The sequence below is a fragment of the Nycticebus coucang genome, chromosome 22 (assembly GCF_027406575.1).
Source record: "Nycticebus coucang isolate mNycCou1 chromosome 22, mNycCou1.pri, whole genome shotgun sequence".
In the NCBI taxonomy this organism is placed as follows: domain Eukaryota; kingdom Metazoa; phylum Chordata; class Mammalia; order Primates; family Lorisidae; genus Nycticebus; species Nycticebus coucang.
The window spans coordinates 27,200,948-27,228,393 of NC_069801.1; the positions used below are offsets into that span (position 1 = coordinate 27,200,948).

General features: G+C 47.6%; 1 protein-coding gene across 1 annotated transcript in view; it reads right to left on the bottom strand.

Moving 5' to 3' along the window:
• CSMD2 (CUB and Sushi multiple domains 2) overlaps positions 1 to 27,446 on the bottom strand; it is a 580,815-nt gene that overhangs the window by 170,384 nt on the left and 382,985 nt on the right. Inside the window, exons 15-21 of the mRNA XM_053576806.1 lie at positions 24,233 to 24,427; positions 10,302 to 10,440; positions 9,180 to 9,367; positions 8,367 to 8,555; positions 8,109 to 8,225; positions 2,247 to 2,462; positions 707 to 895 (exon numbers count right to left, since the gene is read on the bottom strand). Coding sequence (XP_053432781.1) covers positions 707 to 895; positions 2,247 to 2,462; positions 8,109 to 8,225; positions 8,367 to 8,555; positions 9,180 to 9,367; positions 10,302 to 10,440; positions 24,233 to 24,427 — 1,233 coding nt within the window. The remainder of the gene's footprint in view (positions 1 to 706; positions 896 to 2,246; positions 2,463 to 8,108; positions 8,226 to 8,366; positions 8,556 to 9,179; positions 9,368 to 10,301; positions 10,441 to 24,232; positions 24,428 to 27,446) is intronic.

A 27,446-nucleotide genomic window follows, 5' to 3' on the forward strand; every position in this document is an offset into this window, starting at 1 on the left:
TTGTCTTCTTGAATTCCTTCAGATCTCTGCCAACTCATCAGAGAGGCCTTTCCTGCCCCCTCTTCCTAAAAAGAGCAGCCCTACCTCCAGCACCTTCCGAGATGACAGCTTTGCTCTGTGCCCCCTGACACTGCCTGATACATTACACGTCTGTGCTCACGGCTTGTGCCTGCCCCGGCCCAGCTCTCAAATGTGGACCATGCGTGGAGAGGCTTCCTGTCTGGCGCACTTCTGCATCTCCAGAACCAAGCAGGGTGCCTGACATGGAGTAGGTGATCCTGCCTCTGTCTCCTCCCCTGCTTGATGGATGGAGTCTCCCTAGGGATTCTCCTTCAGACTATCAGAGCTCACATTTACCCCACCAGACTGGGATCCCCAAGGGCAAGGTCATACCTTCTTTCTCATGGCTCCACCCAGTGCCCATCTGCATTTCTCTGCCAGAGCCATCCTTAAGCCGAGGGTCTGTGTGTCAAATTTCTGTGCATCCCCCTGAGTGTAGTCTACAGAACAGCCCCATGAAGCAGGTACTGCCATCCTTAGTTCAACAAGGAGGCTGGGGCAGAAGGAGGTAAGCGTGGGCTCGGTCCTTCCTCAGACCCAGGCCTGTTTGCCTCTCGGTCCGTGTGCAGTCCACCACCTCACACCAGTTGACTAGACTTTGGCCCACCCCACTAGTGAAGCAAAATGAAAGCACGTGACCACCTACCAACACACCTTGGCAGAGGCGAGCTCCACAGGCGCCGTCTGCCCCCCAGGCACATGATGCGGGCGGTGCCCTCCAGACGGTACCCGGGGAAGCAGGAGAAGGTGAGGGTGTCACCCACGCCAAACTGCAGGCCCTTCCGGATGCTGTAGGCCGGGACCTCGGGCTCCTCGCAGGGCTCCAGGTCGTACTCTAGAAAGGCAGCCAGACAGTGGGGCTCAGAGACACCTCCGGAGGTACAAGAGCAAGAAGGTGCACTCAGGCCCGGACAGCAGGAGAAAGGCCAGGAACAGAGGGACGGAGGCACACACGCTGGCCCGCAAAAGGCAGAGAGAAAAGTGGTGGGGTCCCAGAGGAAGAGAGAAGTGGGGAGGTGAGAGTAGGTGGTCTGTAGCAGGGGAGGACTTCTGAGGCTCCTCAGGAATCAGCCGTCCCAGCCTCCCCTCCATCTCCATTTCAACCCCAAGCCTTGGGGCTCACAGACTCTCCTGCCTCTTTCTCTGGCACTGAACCACGTAGATGCAACCGGTTGGTTCCAGAGGGTCAGAATATGTGACCCAGCCTCGAGCAACTCCCACCGGGGAAGAGACTCCCAATGCCTCACTAGAAGCCATGCCTCTGTAACTCTGGCACTTGAGACAGATGGCAAGCGTGACAGGTGGCACTGATGAGCCAGGGACCTGCCTGGTGCCTCTAGTGACAACACAGAAGTAACCAGCCCCTCTTCCCTGAGGCTGCCTCCCCTCTGGGCTCTGTCTGGGGGGAGGAAGGCCTCTCTCCCATGTGTGGTAGCCAGATGTATCCCATCAGCCAAGCTAGCCCAGGCTCGTGGCAGGTGGTTTCTGGGTTGGAGACCAGCAGAGGGCTAAGCTGGGTCCCACTCCAGTTCCTAAAGGGCAGATATTACTGCTCCTCCCAGGAGGAATCCATCTGCCATCCCTGGTCCCACCCAAGAAAGGTGCTCAGGGTGTAAGGGGACAAAAAGGGTGGGGAGCTCGATATGGAGGAGCCCAGGGTCCTCTTTTCTCCCTGAATACCACATGAAAGAGCTTAAGAGCTTTCCCCCCAGGACTCCTGAAACACAGAGATAAGTATCTAGCACCACCAAATTAGCCTGATGAAAAAGATCCTGATCCATTCATTTCAAACCCCCCTTTTTGAAAGTGTTTTAAATTGCTGAGGTTGTGCAATAGTGGAAGTGGGATCAAGAGAAAAATCTGGAATTACCAGAGCAGGAAGGGACTTTTGCGAAGTTTTCTAGTTCAACCAGCTGGGTTGGTCATGGTCAGCATAAATCCCCAAACATCTGCAGGGAAGATTCCCCAGGGAACCTGCTAACTCCTTCCAAGACCATTATAGAGAAGGTCTTCCTTGTGTCTAACTCAGATATCTTCTGCTGCAGCATTGAGATCATTCTGCCAGAACCTGGAGAGTGAGTGGGTTAATACCCATCTTCCTAGCACAAAGACCAGACACTGGCAGTGGAGGGAGAGAATAAGTGGCTCCATGGTCCCTGCCCCCTCACGACTCTCGTGCTCCTTACCTGAGAAGGTGATGTTGAATCCTTCGTATGACATGGAGAAATCAGAAATGAAGCGGACTTGGGCAGTGAAGTTGCCGTAGAGCCCCGCACTGATGGGAGCGGGTAGCCGCGAGCCGGTCAGCTGCCGCAGGGGCTGGGTGAAGCTGCCGTTCTCGGTGATGAGGAGGTAGTCGTGGCCGCTCTCCAGGTGGAAGGTGTGGAAAGTGAAGAACACACCTGCCGAGAGACCAGATGGGTGAGGTCGGCGCCGGTCACACAGCTGAAGTAGGACGGGGCCTGCACAAACATTTCAATTCGTGAACATGTATGTATGGTCACAGGCGTTGATTGATAAAATATCCTGGTGAGTGTGAATGAAGGAATCTGAACACACCAGGGCACCAAGATCCATTCAGGGAGAAGGACACATTACTGTGGTGTCAAAATTTGAAGGAGAGGGCTTGGCCGCAAGTGGCTAAGGCGGCAGCCACACACACCAGGGCTGGCAGGGTCGAATCCAATCTGGGCCTGCCAAACAACAATGACAACTACAACCAAAAAATAGCCGGTCGTTGTGGCGGGCGCCTGTAGTCCCAGCTACTTGGGAGGCTGAGGCAAGAGAATTGCTTAAGCCCAGGAGTTGGAGGTTGCTGTGAGCTGTGATGCCACAGCACTCTACCCAGGGCGACAGCTTGAGGCTGTGTCTCAAAAAAAAAAAAAAAAAAAAAAATTGAAAGACAGATTTATGGGCAGGCCTGTGAAAATGTCCTGCAGTTATTTATGAATCCATGCCATAGGCATTTGTGTGTGTGTTTTGAGTCCTTGCTATGGGCTAGGGTCCAGGGAGGGTTAGCTGGGAGGGATGCAAAGGTGTTAAATGAAGAGCTGCCACAGAGGGACAAAGGCCATCACTGAGGCAGCCCTGCATGCCCCGGAGGCAGAACAGGAGGCAGTGGGCAGCAGGGACAGGTGAGTGTGGGACGGCTTCACTGAGAAGTGAACATCTGAGGTGGGTCCTAAGAGGAGGCCCAGGAGTTAACCAGGAAAGAGAGCAGGGGACCCGCATGTGAGCAGGGACAGAGCTCAGCGAGCAGCACAGTGTGGCTGCACCCACTGAGCAGAAACACTTGCAATCGCGTCTGGATGGGTAGGCTGGGGCCAGAGCCGCCGTCTCTCTGGGTGCAATGAGAAGCTGTCCTATCCAGAGTGGGTCAAGTTTCAGTTTTAGCAAACTCTTGGTGGCTGTGAGGAGGACGAAGAGGAGGCAGAGAGACCAGTTAGAATGGCGGCTGCTCTGCCCTGGACAAGAAAGCAGAAGATGGGCGTGAGCGCTGGGGGCATGTGGCCAGAGCAGCAGGCGCTGGACAGAGGGGAAACGGAAGGACAGCTGGATGGTGATGCCTTTCACTGCCAGGGAAAGGACATAGAGGAGGGAGAGGGACAGGGGTGGAAGACCAGGACTTCACCTTTTTCACATCCAAGCCGTGGTATCTGGTGGCCATTGCAAGGACAGATTTGGAAGTTCAGGACTAAAGGGGGACTACAGAGGTGGATCTGGGAGCCACTGGCAGTTAGGTAACATCTGAAGGCACAAGCACAGGCTGCAGGCAGAGGAGGTGGGCGGAGTGAGAGTCAGAGAAGGGGAGATGGAGGGAGGAGGAGGAGTCAGAGAGGGGAAGAGACGGAAGGAAGAGGTCCAGTAAAGCAGGGAGCTTCAAAGAGCAAAAGAAAATCAAAGCTGCAGTACACAAGATTCAAAGCATTAACTATCTGGTGCCACTGTCCTGTTTTACTTGCTCTGTCGTCAGCCCCTCTCATTTGGAAGAGAAATACAAAAACTCATTTAATCCTGCCAGGAACCCTATGACGTGGGTACAGTTTTTACCATCTCCATTTTACACCCAAGGAAACAGAGGCACACAAGGATGAAGCCATTTGTCTAAGGCTGCTCAGCTAGCAGATGGGAGGACCGGGATCTGGACCAAGGTGACCCGACTCCAGAGGAAGTGCTCTCAACTGCTCCAGGACGCTGCCTTTCTGGCTATAGAAAGAGAGCAGGTAGGACGAGCAGTGAGGTGGCGGGAGGGAGCAGGGGCTGAGGAAGGTGACGGGGCGACAGGATTTTAACACCCAAAGTCACTCTTGAACCTCTCGAGATGGCAGTTGCGATGGGGACATGCTCGCCCACCCACAGGTGAGTGTGCCCATGGGAATACATGTTATAAGCGGTGCCAGATTAGGTGTGCTGCACCCACTTGCTACTCAAAGTGTGGTCCAGGGACAAGCCACGTGGGCATCAGCTGGCAGCTGATTGGAAGTGCAGACCTTGGGCCTCCACCACGGACTTACCAGATTAGACTCTGCGTGCTCACTAGATCTCCAGTGATCTGCGGACACGTGAAGGTTTGAGAAATTCTTCTCCACATAATTACTCATACATTTTTGATAAATGGTGGGTGGGTGAGACAGCACCCAACGGAGGTGATGGGACCAGGGATATGGCTTGTAAATGCCCCGTGCCCAGGTAACTCAGATGCATTCCTGTATATCTGTTGTCAAAGGAACAAACCAGGTGCCTGGGCCTCATGCTAACATGGAGAAGGATCTCCCAGCTTCATGGAGGGGACAGACACATCAACATTGAGACTCCAGAGCGGGGCACACGGGAAGAGTGCGTAACTCTGCCGTGAGGCTTGGGAAAGCTTAAGGGGTTGTGGGTATGTTGCCTGCACGCCTGCTGTACTCGTGACACATAAACACATGTGCAAATGAGAAAACTGTTCTCAGTCTGTACAGCTTAAGAACACCGAGTGGGGTGGGGAGTGGGTCAGACACAGCAACAGGCAAAAACAAGTTGATTAAGCGCCACGCTTTGCACTCTGTTCCTTGAGGACATAAATACCGCCCTCTGAGGAGTAAACATTTGGCTAAGATTCTAAGGATGAGCAAACAACTGGGATGAAACCCCTGAGTTTCCCAGCTGTGCAGACTGCCTGGGCCTTTTTAAGCCATTGTGAGAAAAAGAAGACATTGTCACAGAAATAGAGAGGGTCGGTGTTGGAGTCTGAATCCAGATTTAGGGGACAAAGGCACACGCATGGATACTTCACTGCAATGATCTGTGCAGAATTGTATGGGTGACACCAACACTGCGCGGGGCAGAAACAGCAGGGCAGTGGGAAAGGCCCGGGCTTGGGAGGAAGACACACCTGGACCAAAAGCCTGTCTGCTAGCTCAAGGCTCCCAGCCAAGGTTGCTTAGCACCCCTGAATTCCAGGGCCTCAACTATAATACTATGTATGGAGATGATAATATCGCCTCACAGGTGATAATTCCTGCCGTGGGGAATAATTGGGACGGCGTTCACAACGCCCGCGGCCCCGTGCGTGGCACACAGCATGTGTACATTGTAGGAGTTCTCTTTCTTGGCTCATCTAATTCTTAGACAGCCTTGTAAGTTAAAAGAAGTCAATTCTGTGGTCTCAGCTAGGACACATTCTCAGGACTCCTGGACTGGCTGTTCCCATGGGCTGGACACGTAGTGAGTTGAATTATTTTGAATTTACCAAGTTTTGAGTTTCCTGAGCTGAGCTTCTGCCTGTTAGGGAGCAATCAGAGTCAGTGGCTTAATAGGTCTGTTAACCTGAGATACTCTCATAAACAGAGACGGAGGAATGCCCTCTGGAGAAAGGTCTGGGCTCAGTTCAATTCAATTTGTATCACCAAATACTTCTCCAGTTCCTCACTGCCAGGCACAGAGCCAGAAGCTGGGAAATTGCAGGACATAAGACAGACCCATCTCTCAAAGAGCTCATAGTCTGCTGGGGAGACAGATGATGAAATTGCACATTCTATATGGTGGGGAGAGTCTGAAATTGGGGAGGTACAGGACACTGCGGATGCCTAGGGTGGCTTCTGGCTCCTCTAACAGTCTTTTCCCACCAGGCTTGGTGGAAACAGTTCTGCAGGATGAGCAAGGGCACTGTCCTTATCTCTCCTTCCCTGTGGAGGATGGGGACAGGCCAGGGTCTGTCCCCACCTCGACTGCCCAGAGAGTCCCGCCTTGCCCCAGGAAGCTCTGGGCCACCCTAGTCCTGACTGGGGCCAGCATAGCAAAGGCTAATCTGTAGTGCTGATGTCCACGTGGTGGTACTATAAATGATTTTTCTTTCAAATTTTCTTTTTCACACAAATAGCATATTTTCCATGTAATATATGTTTACTGCTCAAAATTAGAAAAAAAGCCAAAAGATGAAAATAAGAGACAACATCTTGAGGTTTATCTTTTCCAGGCTGTTTTCTATGCATACAAAGATGTCTTATATGTTAAAAATATCCTTTTAGCAAACTGCCTTTTTTACCCAACAATGTATTGCAACCACCTCTGTAGGTCTTTAAATATTCTTTTACATTTTTCCTTAGTATTTCCTTAAAATACTAGTTGCCTAGCATTTTATTCTATGGCTGTTCACATAGGTTCATTTAACATTTCCTTATTGATGGACATTTGAATAATTCCTAATCCCTCAATATAATAATTGATGTCTTAAGGGACATCCTTACAGCTACATCTCAATGTACAGTTATACTTATTTTCTTCATATAAATTGCAGTAAGTGGACTTGCTGGGTCCCTAAGGCATGTGCAGTTGGCCTTCTGTATCGGTGGGGGATTGGTTCCAGGACTCCCCTGACTAACGTACCCAAATCTGTACTCAAGTCTCTTACAGCATATTTTGAAGGCTTTTGATTCATATCACCAAACCACCCTCTGGAAAATTTGAGCCACTTCACACAATATCAGCAGGGAATGGTACTCATGTGTCTACACTCTCCCCCAGACTGTTAGGATTTTCTTTGATGACTTGAAAAGGGAAGTGGTATTTCATTTCTCAGTTGAAATTGAATTTCTTTAATGAATAGTGGGAGTCAAAGCTTTTTCATCAAAATTTCTCTTGGCTCTTTTACATGTGAATTCTTCTAGATCAGAGGTTCTTAATTAAAGGCAAGCATCAAAATCACTGGCCAAGTGTTCTTTAAACAGAGATACCTGGTTTCCACCCTCTAGCACAGAAAATCAAAACCTCTTAGGGTGAGGCCTAAGTGTTAGTGTATTTGCCAAACTGTCAGAACCACACCTCTAACATGAACTTTGGAATAAACTTCTGAGAGTAGAGTCTGTGTCTGCCTGGTTACCGCTGATCACCAGCCCGGGTGTCTGCCCCTTAGGTGGCATTTAATAAGAATTAAGAGTATATCAATGTTTCTTTGTAACCAGCACTATTACTTTGAACTTGAACCAGTGCAGGTGGCTGAGGACTGTGGCATGGCACATGCAGAGCCTCAGAGGTTTGAGTTACACGAGAAGGCAGTGATGTGTTCAGTGTCTGAAGGCCAGACAGATGAGGGAGAAGGGGCAGAATATCTGATGTTCCTTCAGGACATGAGGCAAGGAAACAGGCTTCAGATGCACAGGATGGACAAAGTAAGATTGTTGAATGGGCTGGCGACCTCCCTCCCCTGGGGGTGTTTGGGTAGAGGGTGTGTTACCATCTGTGGGGAGTAACGTAGAGCAGATTTCCTGCACTGAGTGAGATTAGACAGCTGGTAACCTCTAAGATCTCTTCTAGCATGGAGATTTTAGATTGTCAACCATATTTATTGAATGAGTTCAGTGATTCAAAGAGATGGGAAAGTTCTGGAAGCTTTTTTTGTTGGTGGTGGAGGGGAGGAAAATTCAGACTAAGTCCCCAATCACTATGTAGAGAGATGCCCATTAAGGTAGTCTTGACCTAGGGACCTTGGGGACCTGACCGTTTCACACCCCAATCATAATGTGACAGATTGTTGAATGGGCTGGTGACCTTCCTGCCTAAATACTCACCCTTGCCGTGTGATGTTTCGATAATCCAGGTGCAGTTCAAGTTGTTGGGGTAGAAGTCAGGGAACCCTGGTGACAAGATGGTCCCACTGGAACCTTGAATGAAGCCACCACAGAGAGCTACAGAAGGAATAAAGAGAGCAGTGAAAAACTGGAGTGGCTTAGGGAGCTTGCCCCACGATCCTCTGCGACGCTGTCCCCCAACCCCTCTCAAACCCGGGAGCCCTGCTTTTTCCTGGTGGGAGAGGAAGCTGCTCTCACCTTCACAGCTGGGCAGGGCCCGGCTCCACTGGAAGTTGGGCTCACACTCCAGGGGCTCTCCATCACTTAATGTGTAGCCCGAGTCGCAACTGAAGGTCACCAGAGCACCCACGTAGAAGTCATTCCCATGACGCTGCCCATTTACAGGGATCCCTGGATCCAGACAGTGATCTGACTGCAGGGTTATAGCTGGAAGAGAGAGATCATCTCTGGAGCAGACAGCTTGCTGCTGCCACAGAGGGACCCCAGCTGCCTCACAGAGACGGAGAAGAGAACCCTGGTTTATAAAAGGCAGAAGTTGCCAATTAGCAACTCATGAAATGTGGCTATCGGTATCTGCTGAGAGGGTATTAAAGACCTATCCCCAGAGGAAACAAGTGCTCAATCATTTGTTTACGAGTTTGTTCATAAATGGTCGAGTGTCTGCTGTGGTTGAGGTGCTGGGCTGAGGCTTAGGGATACAAACATGAGCCAGGACGTGACCCTGTCCTCGTGGTGCTCCCAACCCTCACTTTCTATGTCGGTCTACAGAGAACTGAGTGATGCTGACCCTGTAAATGGCGGGGATGAATGCAGAAGGCGGTGAGTGAGGGCGAGTGTGAGCAGGAGATGCCAGCTCATTTCAGCTCGATGGCTGAGTATTTGACTCTGTCTCCAGACTACCCAGCTCAGTGGCACCCAATCAGGTGCCATGAAGTTTGCACACAAGGACCCAGTGTGAAGGTCATGAGCAACTCTAGGATCTCATGGCCTTTCACCCACCTGGGCCGCCCTCACCCATCATCTCTCTCCCTGCACCCGCCCGAGACTCACTCTCATAGCGGAGCTGGAAGCCGACGTCTGAGTGACTCTTGTCAGTGGAGAAGAGGAGGTAGAGGTAGTTGCTGGTGCTGATAAGGAACTGGGGGACCTGGGTCCCGTGGTAAACCCCGATCAAGGGCGCTGAGTATGTCCGCCCATCTCGTACTTCCAGGGTGTCATAGTTGACCTCGGTTTTAAATCTGCCAAATGATGGAGATGAAGACTTCTTGAGAAACTCAAGGCTTATTAATTTGCAAAGGACAAAAGCCCCGCCTACCCCATGGCTTTGGACCAACCAGATTTTGGCAGGCTGGGATCGTCAATGTCATCTGCAGACATTCACTAATGATGCAGAAGGACCCTCCCTACTCCACCATTTAACCCTCCTCAGTGGGAAACAGCTCTCTTATCCCCTCTGCAGCCTGGACCACAACCCTCGAGACACACTGACTAGTCTCATGGGGTCAGGTGTCAACAAACCAAAGTCCTAAGCCCCAATCTGGTCCATGGCCTGTAGAGCTAAGAGTGGTTTCTACATCTGTAAAGAGATATTAAAAACAAAAAGCAAAGCAGAATATACATCAGAGATCTTCAAATGGGCAAGTGGCCCACAAAACCTAAAATATTTACCATCTGGCTCTTTATAAAAAAGTTTGTGGACTGCTATTCCAGACAATGAACAATTTGGTCTGGCAAGAGTTCATGTTCCTATCTGGGTGACTACTCTCTCCACCCAAGAGGCACAACCTGGGCGGGAGCTGGAAGTGGGGCATTTGAGCAGGCTTTGGGCCAGCCGTCCGGGAGGCTGTTTCCCATATCAGGAATTTCTAGGTGCAAGTTCCTCAGGTGCTAATACTGTGCTTTAATGTCTGATGGTGTCTGTCCACGTTCCCTCCTTAGTGGATGGTGGCAGTGGGTGGGGTGGGGTGGGGGCGGAAAAGGCAAATCATACCCCAGACTTCTCTTCACCCCCTCCTGCCATAGTCCCCTAAATAGTGCAAACCAGGCAGGTGAGGTCTGCCCGTCCTGGGTGGTTGGGTCCAGTGTTCTCTGACCTTGCTGACAATGCTGTCCTCCCCACCCATTCTGGATTCCCTCCCTCACCCCGTCCGTCAAGGCTGCGGTTTTACACACCTGTCGAAGGTGATTTTGATGGGGTAGCCAGGCTGGGCTTCAATCACCCATGCACAGCTTAGGGCGTCCTTGTAGAAGCCTGGCCAGCCCGGGGAGAGGATGGTGCCGCTGGGAGAAGTCAGGTGCCCACCGCAGGGAGCTGGGGGGACAGAAGGCAGAGAAGTAACTTTCTTGAGGGGGACAGAGGAACAAACAAACAAACAAAAACCTCTCCATAATATGTGTCAGCCGACAAGTATTGTTTTTGTTTTTATGGAATATTACATAAACTATAAACTGTGAGTTTTGTCTACTGGGATTTTTATGGATATGTTCAGTTATATCATGTGGAGTTTTATTAAAAGCCAGAGGGGAGAAATGAAAAGAATCCTTTAAGCAAAGCACTTGTGTCATTCTAGAAGGGCTGAAGTATAGCTAATACTTGGGTCACACTGACTTTTCTTTTGTTCCTCACTCAATTGTCGGGCCTGGAGCAGAGGCATAAACCCAGCCCACCTCCTTCACTCCCCGCACTGGAGAGTGGTCAAGACCCCCATGCACGCCTGGCTCAAGGCCCTGGCACAGCCTGCCCCACTGTGAGCAGCGGGAGGGCCCAGGTTGTATTATGTGTCTTCCACAACTCAGTACCCAGCACTGAGCGTGTGCTTGGCAGGCAGGCAGGCTCAGCGATTACTGGGCGGGATGAATGACGAGTCGACGGCAGGATGAATGAGTGCAGTCCATGGCGGGGGCTCCATCAGACACTGGGTGGCCTGAGCACAGTCTCTGCCTGTCTCTGGCCTTGCCAAGACTGTTATTTCAGTCCCTTGCTCTCTCTCTGCCCACACATCCCAGTGTCCCACCTGGGCATCCCCATTCTCACCTGTATTCCCCCCACCCCTCGCCTCTTCCTAGAGCTGGGCCCTTGGTCCCTGGGCTGGTCCGGGGCCCATTTCGTCACCCACCCCTTTTGCGGTTACACAAAACTGTGTGAGGCTTTGACCAATAAAATGAAGAGCCAGCGTGTGATTTGCAAAGTTTCCCTTTCCCACCCCAGTGACTGTGGAAACCAAATCTCCAGAGGTAAGTCCCATCCCACCAGCAGGGCAGACACTAGGATGACCTGTGCTCAACACGCAGCTTTGCTGGGATGTGGGAGGGGTTTGTTAACACAGCCTAGCCCAGCCCACGGTGAAGAACATACCTCCTCAAGGCTGATGAGGGGGATGGTGACACCCACCACCAATGCTGCTGCCACCACTGCTCTCGACAGAGAGCTGACTCCACACACATGATGATATTCACTATTCACAGGATAAAAGCCTTGCAAGGTTGGTGCTATGGTTACCCCCTAGGTAATCTGAGGCGTATGGAGGCTAAGTGACTACTAGCCTTGGGTTAGCAAGTCATAGAGCCTGGATTTTCCTCAGCAAGATAGCACAAATTCAGACATCCTCAGCTAAGCAGCCTCCCTACTTTAAAGGAACCTCTGCTTCCTTTAGGCCTTGTGACTGTAGAAATGCCAGATGTCAAATCTGCTGTGAAATAAGACTACAGAGGGGATAAAGAGCCATGTACCCCTTCTCTCTCTGCCAAGTTTTATAGATTTCCATAGGTAATCAGTTTCCTACACTATAGCCAAATGTACCCTACCCTTCTTTTCTCTTAAATTTATAATCTTTTGGAATTATCTAAAATAGGTGTCAAGTATTTTAAATAGAAAGTTATATTAGGAAAGTTAACAACAAAGTTAATAATTATGGGGGGGGGAGGAAAAGCAGAAAGAGGGATGGAGGGAGGGGTGGGGCCTTGGTGTGTGTCACACTTTATGGGGGCAAGGCATGATTGCAAGAGGGACTTTACCTAACAATTGCAATCGGTGTAACCTGGCTTATTGTATCCTCAGTGAATCCCCAACAATAAAAAAAAAAAAAAAAAACATGAAAGAAAATAATAGTAGTCAACTCATGCTGACGACTTACTTTGTTAATTGCTTTATGTGTCTTATGTTATCTAAATGCACACATTTATAAAGTTATTATCCCCATTTTACAGAGGAGGAAACGAAGACCAGGTAGGTTAAGGCCCTCAATCACGAGCACAGAGCTAATGAAGTTAGTTTGAGCTGAGATTTAACCTTAAGACTTCTGTCTCTAAATCCCCCTGCAGCACCTAAAAGTGTTACAACCACAGACGAGAGTAATGAGCTTGGGGGTTCAAGAGCTTACTACCTGTCAGGGCTTAATGTGGATTATTCTTGTGATAATTACAACACTAAAAGGCACATGCTATTATTATCCCTGTTTTATGGGGGGCTTAGAGAAACTAAGTACCTACACGGAACATTGAGAGAGTAAATTGCACACATGTATTGAAACCCCAGAGTTCAAAACACACCCATCATTTTCGCTGCAATCACCAATGCTTTCCTCTACTTCTGTAGTGGACATGTGAGGCCTTGGAGGAGGGGAAAGGTGCGCCTATTGCTCCATCCCAGCCTCCCATGACTGGGGGCTCTTTTCTTGGCTCCATTTCAGCACAGGCCCAGCCTCTCTGGTTGCTGGACTGTGCTCTCTGCATTTACCTTCCAGGAAGCCCCAGGTCCCACACCACGACTGACTGCTGAGGTTACTCTCCCCTAGTGCACACGTGGCAACAAAACCCCAGATGTAACTGCTGGGGAGAGAAACTCAGTTCCTCCGTTTAGGCGTCACCACTTTGTTTTTCTTCTCTGCTCTCTTGTTTGATAACTTTGCCTCGTTATTTCTTCTTGTGCCCCTGTGATTATCAAACCACCTGTCTGTTCGTTCAGTCCCTCGCAGTCTCCATTGTTTCATCTTCATGTTCCAGAGTAGCAGCTGCCTGGCAGGGATGTGGGTGGGAAAGGACTCCTGAATGCAAGGCCTTTTTAACATTTAAAAAGATGTTCAAGCTCACTCTTAAAAATAAAAATCCATCTTAAAATGACGATGAGATATGATGTCTCATCTACCATCATCTTTGGCAAAACCAAAGATGGTGACACCTATGGCTGTGAAAAACCATGAATTCTAGTACCTTGCTGGTGAAAACGCAAAGTGGCACAACACTATGGGGAGGAATTTGGCGATATCCTGCAAAATTCATGTGCATGAACTCTCTGACCCAGCAATTCTGTTTCTAGAACTCTATACCAAAGATATGCTGGCAAAAATATGAAAAGACATACATGTACAAGGCTAGCAAGGTAGTGCTGTTGTGATAGCAAAAGAATGAAATAGCCCAAATGTTCATTAACAGGGATCTGACTGCATAAGCAAGGATAATCAGCAAAATGGACTATTTATGCAGCTATAAAAACCAACGAGGAATATTCTATATAATGTCATGAAGTGGTCCCCAGAACATGTTGCTAATTGGATAAAAGCAAGGTAGAAAATCGTGGATAGAGTACGATTCTACTTATCTAAGAAAAGTGTGGGGGACGCACACACATATTCATCCATGTTAGCAATCAAGGAAAGGGTAAACCAAAAACTTAAAAGATTACTTATGGAGGGATCGAGGTAACAGGGTAGAGAAGACAGTAATAGATATTAAACTTCCTCCAACATACCTTCTTTTATAAATTTAACTTTGGAACTAGGTAAATGTTTTACCTAATTAAAAAAAAGATAGATTTGATAAATGATTTCAAAAGCAGAGTGAAATAAATAAACATAATCCTGTATCAATTGGTGGCATAGTTGCACACAAAGAAACTAGTTAAAGAGCTTTTAAAACATAGTCATTCCCTAGCCCATCCATAGCAGGATATAAAGACAAAAAGAACTGAAAAAAATCCAACACACACTATAACATAAACCATTCTTAATAACTGCATGTTGTTGGTAGTATTAGTATTACTACTTTGAGGTCTGGGTGTGCTTTATGAAATAGGAAATTATGCTGCTGTGTTGGGAACGGAGATTTTCAGTAAGAGTGAAAGAAGATACAGGTATGAAATCAAGGAATTTAAGTAAAAAAGAAAAAGTATTTTTATATTTGAAATGAAATGAACAGTGATGAATTTTCTTTTACAAAGTAGTCCTGGCTGTGTTCCTCAGAAACAAGGGCCAACTAAATAGGAGTGAGCAACATAGTGTACAGATTCTAAATATCAACTTCCACTGAAAGGAACAAGGGATCCTGGGAGAAACAACTGGTTCTAGGTCAAGGACAGAAAATGTGCACAATGAGGCTGGGCAAACTTCTAGGGGCTCCTACTAGCCAATGGACAATTTGAGCATCCATTAGAATAATAATTGAAATGGAGTTAAATACATAAAATATGTTTACATCCATTAGACTGTAATGATGTTTAAAAATGTTCAACTTCCATTTGATCCTGTAGCGTCATTACTAAGTGTCTATACCTAGATGAACAAAATGATTTTTTCAGAAAGACATTTGCACCAGAATGTTTATTGTGGCTCAATTCATAATTGCCAAGTTGTGGAAGCAACCTAAGTGCCCATCAATCCATGAAAGCATCATGAAACCGTGGATCAACAAATACTACTCAGCTGTTAAAAAGGATGGAGACTTTATATCTTTTACATTTACCTGGTTGGAGCTGAAATATATTCTTAGTAAACTATCACAAGAATGGACAAATAAATATTCAATGTACTCCATACTAATACGAAACCAATGTATAAATAATAACATGCTCATATGAACAATAGGATACAAACATAGTCCAGTACAGGGGCAGAGGGAGGTGGAGGGGAGAGGATGATTGGCAGAAGGACGGAGGGCAGGAGGTGGGATCTCACCCAATGTACACATTATGAGGGTGTATAACACGTCCCCTGGATGAGGGGCTCTTTTACAATTGGAACTTTGCCCTGGAAGTGAGAACAATGTAACCTAAAAATTTGTACCTTTATATTAATTTGAAAGAAAAAAAAAAAAAGAAAAAAATGTTCAACTTTGGAAGATGTTAAGAAATCAACTCATTAATAAGAAAACTGGTGTAAAAAAATCATTATTTCTCTTGTCCTTTCCTTTATGTACTGTATGTCAGAGGAACCAAATAGTTGATGAAAACAAGTTTTCTTTAAGTACAGTATTCCAGCTTATAAAAGAAAAATAAATGAGAGATTATTGCCATTTTGCAGTCCCTAGGCTACGATCATCAATGCCTCCTAACAACCCCAAAAGAGAGTCAACCAAACATGTTGTGCTTCTGATGCAGACACAGAGCCCTGCCTATAAAATATTCTGGTTAAAAACTGAAACCTGAATCTGATTAAGTGTCTAGATCTTACTGTCAATTAAAGGAAATGTAAGAGAGAAGGAATCATGTTAAATAACCTCCCAAGGAAGCAATTGGCAAAATTTAGAATGCAGGAGACTCCTCGTTCTGAATAATTCTCATTTATCTTGGGATAAATGGCCCAACTTCCTCAACAAAAAAAATCACAAGGGGTGGGAGGGTAGATACTTATAGATTAAAAAAGACTTGAGAGGGCGGCGCCTGTGGCTCAGTCGGTAAGGTGCCGGCCCCATATACCGAGGGTGGCGGGTTCAAACCCGGCCCCGGCCAAACTGCAACCAAAAAATAGCCGGGCGTTGTGGCGGGCGCCTGTAGTCCCAGCTACTCAGGAGGCTGAGGCAAGAGAATCGCTTAGGCCCAGGAGTTGGAGGTTGCTGTGAGCTGTGACCCACGGCACTCTACTGAGGGCGGTACAGTGAGACTCTGTCTCTACAAAAAAAAAAAAAAAAGAAAGAAAAGAAAACTGAATGATCAATGACTTGAGAAACATTAGCCAATTGTAATGTATGAACCTACCTAGGATTCCGATTAAAAAAAAAATACAAGAGAAAATACAGTAGATCCTCCATAGTTGACCACTTCCCTACATTGACCACCTCCTTAAGTTGACCTACATTTGTAGAGCAGACATGCACCACATGTACATATCAGCACGGTAGGCCTAGTTCCTTATGTTGACCTCCGCATGTTGACCCGTTTTTGTTAGAGTCCCTTGGTGGTCAGCTTACAGACTGTATCAGCCAATCATGGTTTCTGATTATAGTAGGCAAATATTTTTAATTTTCAAAGATAATAGTATAGTGGTTATTTTTTAAGGTTCTTTTTAATCTGTCAGAGATATATACTAATGTGTTATGGCTGAAGCATTATGCCTGAAATGTGCTTCAAAACAATTCCAGAGTGAGCAAGGTGATGGAATCAGGAGAAATCAAGCCTGCCAGCACCTTGATATTGGACTTCCAGCCTCCAAAACCATGAGAAAATACATTCCTATTGTCTCAGCCATCCAGTCTGTGGTATTTTGCTATGTGAGCCCAGACTAATACTCTGAGCTTCTCATGAGGGTCTGATATCCCTTGGGAGGGAGAAGCCACATCTCCTGACCCCTGAAGCCTAAGCTGTGCAAGGAAAAGAGGAATTGGGAACAGTGACAGGGTGGAACAACACAAAGGCCACATGCTCACCAACCTTGCATTACGCCAGGCCCCGTGCTTTTGTGCGCTTTTTCTTTGCTTGTATGTTACTCTTCACAACCACCTGTAAGGTGGGTGCAGGTCTTATTTCATGGTAGAGAGAACATAGATGAGCTGCAAAGAGCTTAGGTGATGGGCCAGGAATGCACTCTAGGAAGTGGCAGAGCTAGGATTGATACCTGTGTGGAATGGCCCCAGAGCCTGTGTTTCTAACAACTGTGGTGGGTGTGGGAAGGCCCCCGCGACCGCTGCTTCTACAATGACATGTAGGCTGCCGTTAAGGGGTTTAGTTGACTAGCTGTCCAGCATGAATGATGAGCAGTAGTGAATGTCCTCTCTTCTGACAGAGTGACTCTAGAGGTCCTCAGCCCTGCAACAGGGGCAGCTCTTACTCATTCCAGCCCTCTCTCTCTACTGCCCACTGTTCCACCCACCTATCTTCCCCTACTTGTGGTAGAATGAAAGAAGAATAAACTTTGGTTTCAGACAGACCTCATTTGGTGGTTGAAAGTAACAACTATGAAATCAGAATACCTGGATTTGAATCTTGACTCTGCCAATCCCTTAGCTGCGGTCTTGAGCAAGTTACTTAACCCCTCTGAGCTTCAGTATCCTCATCTGTGAAATGAGGATAATAGTACCTACTTCATAAGGTTGTCATGAGGATTCGATAGGACAAAGTCTGTAAAGCACTTAGTGGAAGCTTTAACTAAAAAGCTTCACCACAGCAAAAGAAAAAAATCGATAAACAGACAACCTACATAAAGGGACAAAATATTTACAAACTATGCACCTGACAAAGGACTAATATACAGCACCTACAAAGAACTCAAACTGAACAAGAAAAAAATTCCAAATAACCACATTAAAAAGTAGGCAAAGGACATGAACATTTTTCAAAAGAAGATATACAAAAGGCCAACAAATATGAAAAAATGGTCAACATCACTAATCATCAGGGAAATCAAATTAAAAGCACAGTGCAATACCATCTTACTCTAGGTAGAAAGAAAAAAGTAAAAAAACAACAAAAGATGTTGGCAAGGATGTGGAGAAAAGGGAATTACGCACTGTTGGTGGGAATATAAATTAGTACAACCTCTATGGAAAACAGTAAGGAGATGCCTGAAAGGACTAAAAATAGATCTACCATTAGATCCAGAAATTTCACTACTGAACATGTACCCAAAGAAAAAGAAATCATTCTATCAAAAAGATACCTATCCTCATACATTTATTGGGCACTAGTGCACCATAGCAAAGACATGGAATCACCCTGAGTGTCCAGACCTCGATGGTTGATTGGATAAAGAAAAACGTGGTACGTACACATAGGTATATGTGTGTATAAATATAGAGAGAGGGTGCCAAAAATGTATCCACATTTTAAGAAAGAAAACACTTGTATTAAAATTGTAATATTTAAGTCATATTTGACTTCTGCAAGTATAAGAGATACAAGATAACAAATGTTATTGATATTTATTATTACAATTTTAATACAGTTTTTTCCCTTCTTAAAGTGTGCATACATTTTTTGGCACCCGCTGTGCATTCACACACACACACACACACACCATGGAATACTCAGCCATAAAAGACAATGTCTTGCAGCAACAGGGATGGAACTGGAGGCCACTATCTTAAGTGAAATAACTCAGAAAGTCCAACACTGCATGTTCTCATGTATGAGTGGGCTGGATAATGAGGACATATGGACACAGAGAATGGAAAAACAAATGTTGGAGCCTCAGAAGAGCAGCAGAGGGGTGTAGGAAGAGAAATCGCCTAATGGGTATTATGTACACTAATCGCATGAGAGCTAAAACACCAGGCTCGACCGCTATGCACTATGGCTATGTAGCAAATAAGCACATGTACCTCACAAGTCAATAAAATAGCACTTGGCCTAGTATTTAGCACATAGTAAGTGCTCAATTATCACTAGCCGGGTGATTTGGAGCAAGGCAATTCACCTCACTATTTTTCAGAATTCGTATGCTTAAGGCACAATTATATCTTTGTCACAAAAATGATAACAAGATTGTGAAACACTCAATAACTACCCTAAAAATTTTCCTTGGAGGACCAGATGAGCTCCAGCTCTCATTCATTCAGATTTCTTTATGGGATGAGGAAAATTGATCTTCTTTCTTTATTATAGGACTTGGCTTTTTTTTCTAATCAGAGAAGTAACCCATTTGGTGTACAGATAGAGAAAAATACATGGATGTGATTATACCAAACTGTTAAACCATTTCCCTCTGGGGAATGAGATTGCGAAATGAGTATTTTTACTCTGAACTTCATTGCACTTGTGCATTGTTTGAAATTTCTACAAATACCAAATATTCCTTTAAAAATTAAAAAATGAAAATACATACGTGCTGGAGATAATGTATTGCCTTTTTCTGTTTGTGTATGCAGAATTTTTTAAAAATTCAGCTTCAGAAGCTTTGTCTTTTAATAGGAGTTTAATTACCTTTATTGTCATAACTGATATATTTGTCTTACCACTGTCATTTTGTCTTATGCTGTCAATTTCTGTAGCTTCTATGCACTGTCCTGCCTTCATTGTCTTTTTTGATAGGCAATATGTTTCCTTTGGTTTTAATTTTCTACGGGGATGTGACAAGTAGAAAACTTGCTTTCCTTCTATTTTGCAAAACCTTTTAAGTCTTTCATAAAACTGTTGAAAGTCATAGTCTCTCTAGTGATATAATTCAAGAAAAATACAGTAACAGGGTAGCTAAGAGCTTGAATTTGAATTCTGGCTCCATCACGTACAAGCAAGTGACTTCACCTCTCTGTGCCCCAGTTGTGATACTACGTCTATTTTCTAGGTCTGGTGCAAGGCTGAACTGAGTTGATAATTGTAAAACACTTACCATAGTGTGTGTGGGGGGATGATTATTTGGTTTCTCCTTTAAGGTCAAAGGTATGCGAAAAGAAACCATCCTTGACTGCCCCCTCCCCAGTTGTATGTGACTGTATTTATTTTTATTTTTTGAGACAGATCCTTACGTTGTCACCCTCTGTAGAGTGCTGTGGCATCATAGATCACAGCAACCTCAAACTGGGCTCAAGTGATCCTCCTGCCTCAGCCCCCTGAGTAGCTGGGATTATAAGTGCCGGCCACAACACCTGGCTATTTTTAGAGATGGGGTCTCAGGCTCAGGCTTGTCTTGCTCAGGCTGGTCTTGAACTCCTGAGATCAAGCAATCCACCTGCCTTGGCCTCCCAGAGTTCCTAGTGTCTGTGACTGTTTAAAGAGACAAGGAAGAGACGCACACGGGTGGCAGGGAGCTAGCCAGGCACTCTTGTGTAGCAGCCTTTACTACTCAGGAGTCTTTCTTAGGACATTTGTGATTTTAAACTGATTTTGAAACTCTAGACCACAGATCCCACCAAATCTGCCCCATTCATTTATATATGGTCTAAGGCTGCTTTTGCATTATGACAGAAGACCTTATGGACCACAAAGTCAGAAATATTTCCTATCTGGCCCTTTAAGAAAAAGTTAGTCACCCCCTGCGTTAGATCTGCTGGATGATCATCCTTCTTTCTAAATTTAGGAGAAGCCATCTTCTCCCTTGTCCTATTATAGCCTCTCAAAAGCTAAGTGGCTCTTAGCATATATTAAAAGATTTTCAAAAAGACCATTAGCTTCTGCATTTAATTGTCCACAAGGTGGAGATACTTAATCAAAAACAAAACGAAAAAAATTAGAAAAGATGAAGATGCTGATTACAAAGCAAGGCTCTCCTGCAGCTTGGACAGAAGGAGGGGCAGGTTCCCAGGGACTTAAAAAAAAAAAAAAAGACCCAGCTCTCTCTAGGGTTTTAATGCTGGATTTGTCCACTGTGGGTGGCATCTAGCCCTTGCTCTGCCTCTCTGATATGCTACTCCTCAGACCCCTGACAACCCGGCTGGCGTCACATGCCCATCAGTCTGAGCAAACCGAGCAGGCTCCTCTCTGAGCTCCCCCCAAAGGCTGCCTCTTATTTCTGTTGCCAACTACTCCCAAATATACAGCATTCCCCCTCCAGGGACAGAATGAATAAGACCATTTTAATTTTCAAATTAAGACTTTGCTTATGAAATAGTGAGCCACTCGAAGATCCATTAACAAAGGTCAAATTCTCTCACATGCTCCTATGTGGTCTTGAGTGTTTCACTGCATCAACAGAGCTCTGGTCTGGGAGCACCTGATTCAGGAGTGCGGGGACTGGAGGGAAGGATTCAGCAGTTACCAAGTCCTGAGGCTTCTTTACTGGGGTTGACTCATTCGGCACTGAGGCCCTGCAGGATCAAGGGCAGTGGGGATTTGGGCTTCTGCCCTGGAACTGCCCACAATCTTGGTGGGGAGATTGGACCGAGGTACATGGAACTAGTAAAGAAAAATGTAATCGTGGTAAGACCAAGTGTCCAATAGAGTGGTCTGGTGGTGAGCCTATGAAGAACAATAGGAATTAGGAAAAGGGAGAGATCAGGTGAGCTTGAGAAGCAGGGAAGATGTCAGAGGGATGAACCAACACAAAGAAAACCCAAGAAATGGGAGGTGATGGATGCCTACAAAGGCAAGGCGATGGAGGCCTCCAGAAGCTGAATGACCACTGACCGACAACCCTCAGACCGGGTTCTGTACGGGCTATTCCTTTGGTTGGTCATCTGTTTCTCTGGCAAATGGCTGCATCAGATATGAAAGATTATTCCCCTCCTGCCAATGCAGGAGCTGAGGTCTGGGAGTTACCTAACCTAAGCCCATCAGTTCCACAGCTGGGAAGGGCTGGAGCTGTGAGTTTCATGTTGCTTCTCTAACTCCAAAGCTTATCCTCCGTCCAAAGTGCTGACTGCACTGGGGAAGAGTGGCGGATGCGGTTGTGTGGACCACATTGTGGGGATCTTAAAAGTCAGAGAGTAAAGTCTATTTACATCTCAATTGGGGTAGGTACCTGGAAGGCTGAAAATGCATCACTTGATACCAGAAAGTGGAGCAAACAGAACACTGATCTGATTGGCCCAATAAAGAAACAGTTAACCAGTTCGGTGAAAATATTTCCGACTGTATATGGAACAAACACATTGTACCTCATGATTGCATTATAGTACACAGCTATGATTTAAAAAAAAAAAAAAGGATACGGTTAAAATCAAGTTCATGCGAACAGCCAACACTTAATGAGTGCTCTCAGCCAGGCACTACTGCTCCAGGAAGTGCACATGCCCACGATAAGCCCGCAGGAGGTTCCCATTATCAATCTGCACTTTACAGATGGGGCGACCCAGACACAGAAAGATCAAGTCTCTCACCCAGGGTGACCTGGCTGGTAAGTGGCTGGGTGGAGACAGCAGGCAGTCTAGCCAAGGGTCAGGGCTCTGGGCCTTCCCCTGACACTTCCCATGAGGAAGCCCCCAGCCCAGGTGAGTCAAACAACATTCGAGGTGCAGGGATATGAAGCCGAGGGGGATTTCTTAACCTCACACAACAGTGAGGGCACAGGAACGTTCATGGGGACTTACTGCATGCCAGGGACTGTCCTTTCTGTGTATGTTTTATTACTACCCCTCCTTTTGTTTTTCAGCTAATAAAAACCAAAGGCTCAGAGGGCAAAATCCGACTTGCCAGGACTCCAGCCCAGGCCTCTCTGACCTGGAAGCTGACCTGGACCCCTTGCCCTGTGCCGTGTGCTCTCAGCGGTCTCTCCCCTCCCAGCCACCTGCCTGTCCGCTCTGGGCAATGCTTTCCCCGCTTCAGTCTCTGCCCATCCCACTCGTGGCCGGGTGCTCAGATCTGGCTTTGGGGACGGATAAGTTGAGAGGCCTCTTAGGTTTCTATTCCCTGCCTACCACATGACCCGGGCTCCCCCAAAGAGGGGACCACACACCCTGCTCCCCTAAAGAGGGGACCACAGACCCTGCTCCCCAAAGAGGAGACCACACACCCTGCTCCCCCAAAGAGTGGACCACACACCATGCTCCCCCAAAGGGGGGAACACACACCCTGCTCCCCCAAAGAGGGGAACACACACCCTGCTCCCCTAAAGAGGGGACCAAACACCATGCTCCCCCAAAGAGTGGACCACACACCATGCTCCCCTAAAGAGGGGACCACACACCCTGCTCCCCTAAAGAGGGGACCACAGACCCTGCTCCCCAAAGAGGAGACCACACACCATGCTCCCCCAAAGAGGGAACCACACACCCTGCTCCCCTAAAGAGGGGACCATACACCCTGCTCCCCCAAAGAGGGGACCACACACCCTGCTCCCCTAAAGAGGGGACCACAGACCCTGCTCCCCAAAGAGGAGACCACACACCATGCTCCCCCAAAGAGGGGACCACACACCCTGCTCCCCTAAAGAGAGGACCACACACCCTGCCTCTTAGACCCATCACTGCCCTCAGACAGACTTTGGGAACACTCACTACTCATCCACCTTCACAAATATTTATTGATCACCTATTTTGTGCCAGGTACTGTGTTTGGTACATTACATTTGTTTTGAGACAGAGCCTCACTCTGTTTCCCAGGCTAGGGTGCAGTGGCCACCAGTCGACTCACAGCAACCTCAAACTCCTCAAACAGGAGGGTTCAAGTGATCCTCCTGCCTCAGCCTCCTGAGTAGTTGGGACTACAGGCACCCACCACAATGCCTGGCTAATTTTTTTTTCTAATAGAGATGGGGTCTCAAACTCTTTTTTAGTAGAGGCTCGTCTCAAACTCCTGAGCTCCAGCCATCCACCAGTCTTGGCCTCCCAGAGTGCTAGGATTACAGGCGTGAGCCACTGTGCATGCTCAGCCCGGTACACAGATTTGACCTTATTCCTTCCTGCCTTCAGGAAGCTTAATCTGTTTTCTAACTGTTCATAGTTTGGTGGGACAGATGGCTGGTGTGTTAAGATTGAGTAAAAACCTATTTTGTGTGGCAAGGTAGGATTGAGGAGACACATAATAAGCATGTGTTTGCTTCAAGCCGTGTTTCTTCTGGCCGCTCTGCCCTACATGTTCTAGTGACTGACCACAAAGGCATCAAGGCAGCATTTAACAGGGGCGCAGAGGCTGAGATGGGGCGACATCCTGGGGAATGGGGGAAAATTAGATGTGGACAGAAGGCAAGCACGGCAGCAGCTTGAAAGACACTAAAACTCACAGAGCTGCCAACACTGCTCCAGGCTGCTGGGGCGCCCCTGGGCAGGAGCTGTGGACAGGGCTGCTAGCGGCTATCGCGCCAAGAGAGTTCTTGGTTGAAAGGAGAAATGTTTTTGATGCCTGACAGTTCAGAGCCGGCGTTTCTCCACTTTAATCTCTGAGTACAATTCAAATTCCTATGCAAAGTGGTCCCACAGAGCCCATGATATTTTAGCGTGAGGGCAGGAGGGTGGCCCTAGGTCCTGGGGGATGAGAAAAGGGACCACCGCTGTTGGGCACATGCCCCCGCTGGCCCACAGCCACGCACCTTCACACCGCAGCACGGCGCTGTTCCAGACCACGCTGCCCTCCTTCAGGACGCAAGTGATGGTCTCTGAGCCCTGTGTCCCCAGGAAGCCTTCGTCACACAGGAAGGAGATAGAGCTGCCTAGCTGCAGGCTGTCACCGAACCGTTTGCCGTTTACAGGAACACCAGGATCTGGGCACTCGTTATGTCGGAAGGCTGTGCAGATGGGTGACAAGGACAGTGGTCAGACAGAGCTGGTGTGCAGAAGGACGCCCTCAGAAAAAATAACCTCCATTAGGATGGTCAGAATCCCCCACCCCCAAGAGCTACCCTGCTGGAGGGAGAGATAGCCCAGGGCCTGGCACACGGCAGGTACTTGTTAAACTTGATCGCCTGCCTTCCCAAGCACCCCCTCCAACTGCGCTAACGGCATTTGCAGGTCAGACAGGTGCTGAGTGTCCCTTCTGGGAGCTCACTGACTTCACATAACAAGTACGAAGTAGATGTTGTTACCCCAGTTTACAAATGAGGAAACTGAGGCTCCAAGTGGCTAAGCAACTGATCTTTCTCCCCAGTGTCAAATCCAATCCATGTTTTCTTAACTTTAGACAGTTATGAGATCATTTATGCTTCAGGTGACCTGGACTCTAAGTCCTGTGACATGACCAGACACTCAGCGTCCTGTAGGAGGGTGGCCTGGAATTAACCCGACTGGAGGCACCGCCTCCATTGCCGCCCTGATGTCGGGTGGGAGAGGCAGGAGTGAGACCTCCACAGATTTAACTGTGCTTTGCCTCTTACTCGTTACATGGCCCTGGGCCACTTGTGTCATCTTGCTGAGCCTCAGTTTCCCAGCCAATGATAAGGAGATCACACTTCACTTGCAGGGCCATTCCGAGATAGAAACAAGATGAAAGTTGGCGTGAATATGACAGCGGAGAGTGTCTGATGCAGCAACTGACAGGCGGTAAGTGTCTGGCCCCTTCCTTCTTCCCTTTGCTGCAGGGAAAGGCACCCTCTCCTGCTCTGCCTCCACCAGACACATTCCCTGCCGTCTCCCATCCTGGGGGCCATGGACGTTAGGCTGGAGGTCTCTGAAGCCAGGCCCTGTTTGCAGTCCTGCTGGTATTTTTTTTGGCCAGGTCCGGGTTTGAATCCGCCACTTCCAGTATATGGGGCCAGCACCCTACTCCGTTGAGCCACAGGAGCCGCCCCTGCATCCCTGCTGCTTAAAGGATGGCAACCACGGCGTCATGAGTATAAGCCGCAGTAAAGAACCCATTTCCTGCAGGCTGTTGGGTAAGACCTGTAAACCGAGTGATCCTTCCACTGGGGAGAAACCGCAGGAGCCTCTGACATGGTGACAGCTATCGTGATGCCATGCAGGGCCTCGGCTCAGTCCCCAGCACCCACCCCTCTGAAAGTCTATGTCAGCCCAGACCTCAGTCTCTCAACCTTCCTTGACTAGGAATTATGACCATGAAGTTGCCCAGATGTTTAGAAATATGAAGTGGGAAGAAAAGTGGTGCGTGATACCCAGAAGTCTAGGCGTTTTCTGTTCGCAATCCTATCAGTCTCTCTCTCTCTCTCTCACACACACACACACACGTGTGCGTGCACAGATCCACACACACACAAATGCTGATACACAAACGCACAAGCAAGCATATGGAGCTATTTCTAACATCTGAGAGAAAAAGGATGTAAATCCTGCCCACTTCTACTTACGCACCTTTTCAAACCTTCACATGTGAAAAGGGACAGATCTTGCATTATAGAGTTTTTGTTGCCAGGTTAGAGCTGCCCGGTAAATGACACCTACTATCATTATTGTCCATTATTCTCCATGCAGAGGAAAGATTGGGTTTATTCCCGGGAGCTCTGGGGCTGCAGATGGGACCACTGATCCTCGTTCCATGGACAGAGATTTAAGTCAACAAAGGAGAACTCACTCAGTGCTCCCTAGCTATGGAGAGGGATGTCTGTGCAGGGGAGCTCCCTGGCATTGGGCAAATTCAAGCTCAGCCTCAATGCCCATTATCTGGGGTGTGGGAGGAGATTAATGCCCTGTGGGGGAGACTGTACCAGTCCCCAGTGCTTGTCCAAGGACCACCGCTCACTGGCTATAGAAAAGTCGCCCCAGAAGCCTGTGAAAATGGACATTCTGGGGCCTCATCCCCTTAAAAATTCTGACTCAGAAAGTCTAGAGTGGAGCCCAGACATAATTTAAAAAATTATTTCTATCTATACATACAACCGTCTGTCTATATAACTGCCCAGAAAAATGTCTGATATTTATAATAAGGTTTCCCAAAAGTTGGCAAGAATCATTTCTGGCTGGGGGATTTGGGGTGGGAGTTAACATCTCTTCTTTGACCTGACCCATTTCTTTAGTATTTACACATCGGATATGTGTCATTTCTACAAGGGTGAAGAAACCCTGGAGAGAAATGCTAGCTAAGAGCTCAATCCCCAGCAATGCTGGTCAAATGCTCTCAGAGTGACACTCACCATCCGGGCCACCTTCTCCCTTCTCCTTCCCAGGAGAAGGATTTGGTCCTTTCCTGGGAAGTGAAGTCTTAGTAGGATGTATTTCCCTCTCAGCTCTCACCATCTTGGATAAGGGGCCTTCCCAGGGACACCTCTCAGCCCTCTTCTTCCCATTCCTGCTAGGCTAGCAAAGAGCATCTAGTCATTCCTGGATCTTTCCATTTAATAAAGATTTGCCGGTCCTTCCACCCCCTGGCCCTGTGCTGGGCCGAGGGATAGATGGATGAGTAATACTCCTTTCCAGAGTGCACATTCTCTGGGGAAAACAGGTAGGGGGGCAGAGCAGCTAAACACTGGTCCTGTCGGTGCTGAACCCAAAAGACTGGGAAAGCTAGAACTGGGCTTCAGCTCTGCTTCTTTTTGAGTATCCCGAAGAAGGGTGGTGAGGGGAGTGGGTTTTAGCCTGGGTGGGCCTTTGGAATCTGGGGTCTCAGAGGGCCCACCATGAGGTACTTTATGGGTCAGGTGGGACAAGCCCTCTCTGCCAAGGCTGGGTGTGGGGCTGGAGGAGCTTAGGCTGTCACAGAGTACTAGAGAGATGAACTCTCCACCCGTGTCTGTGGTATGGGACACAGCTTGCATCGAGGACTTGCCCTTCATGGGTAGCCTCTGGGAAAGCGTCTGGCTAGCTGATCAGGCAGACCTGACTCTACTAGTTCTGTGTCAAGTTCACTGGATTTACAGC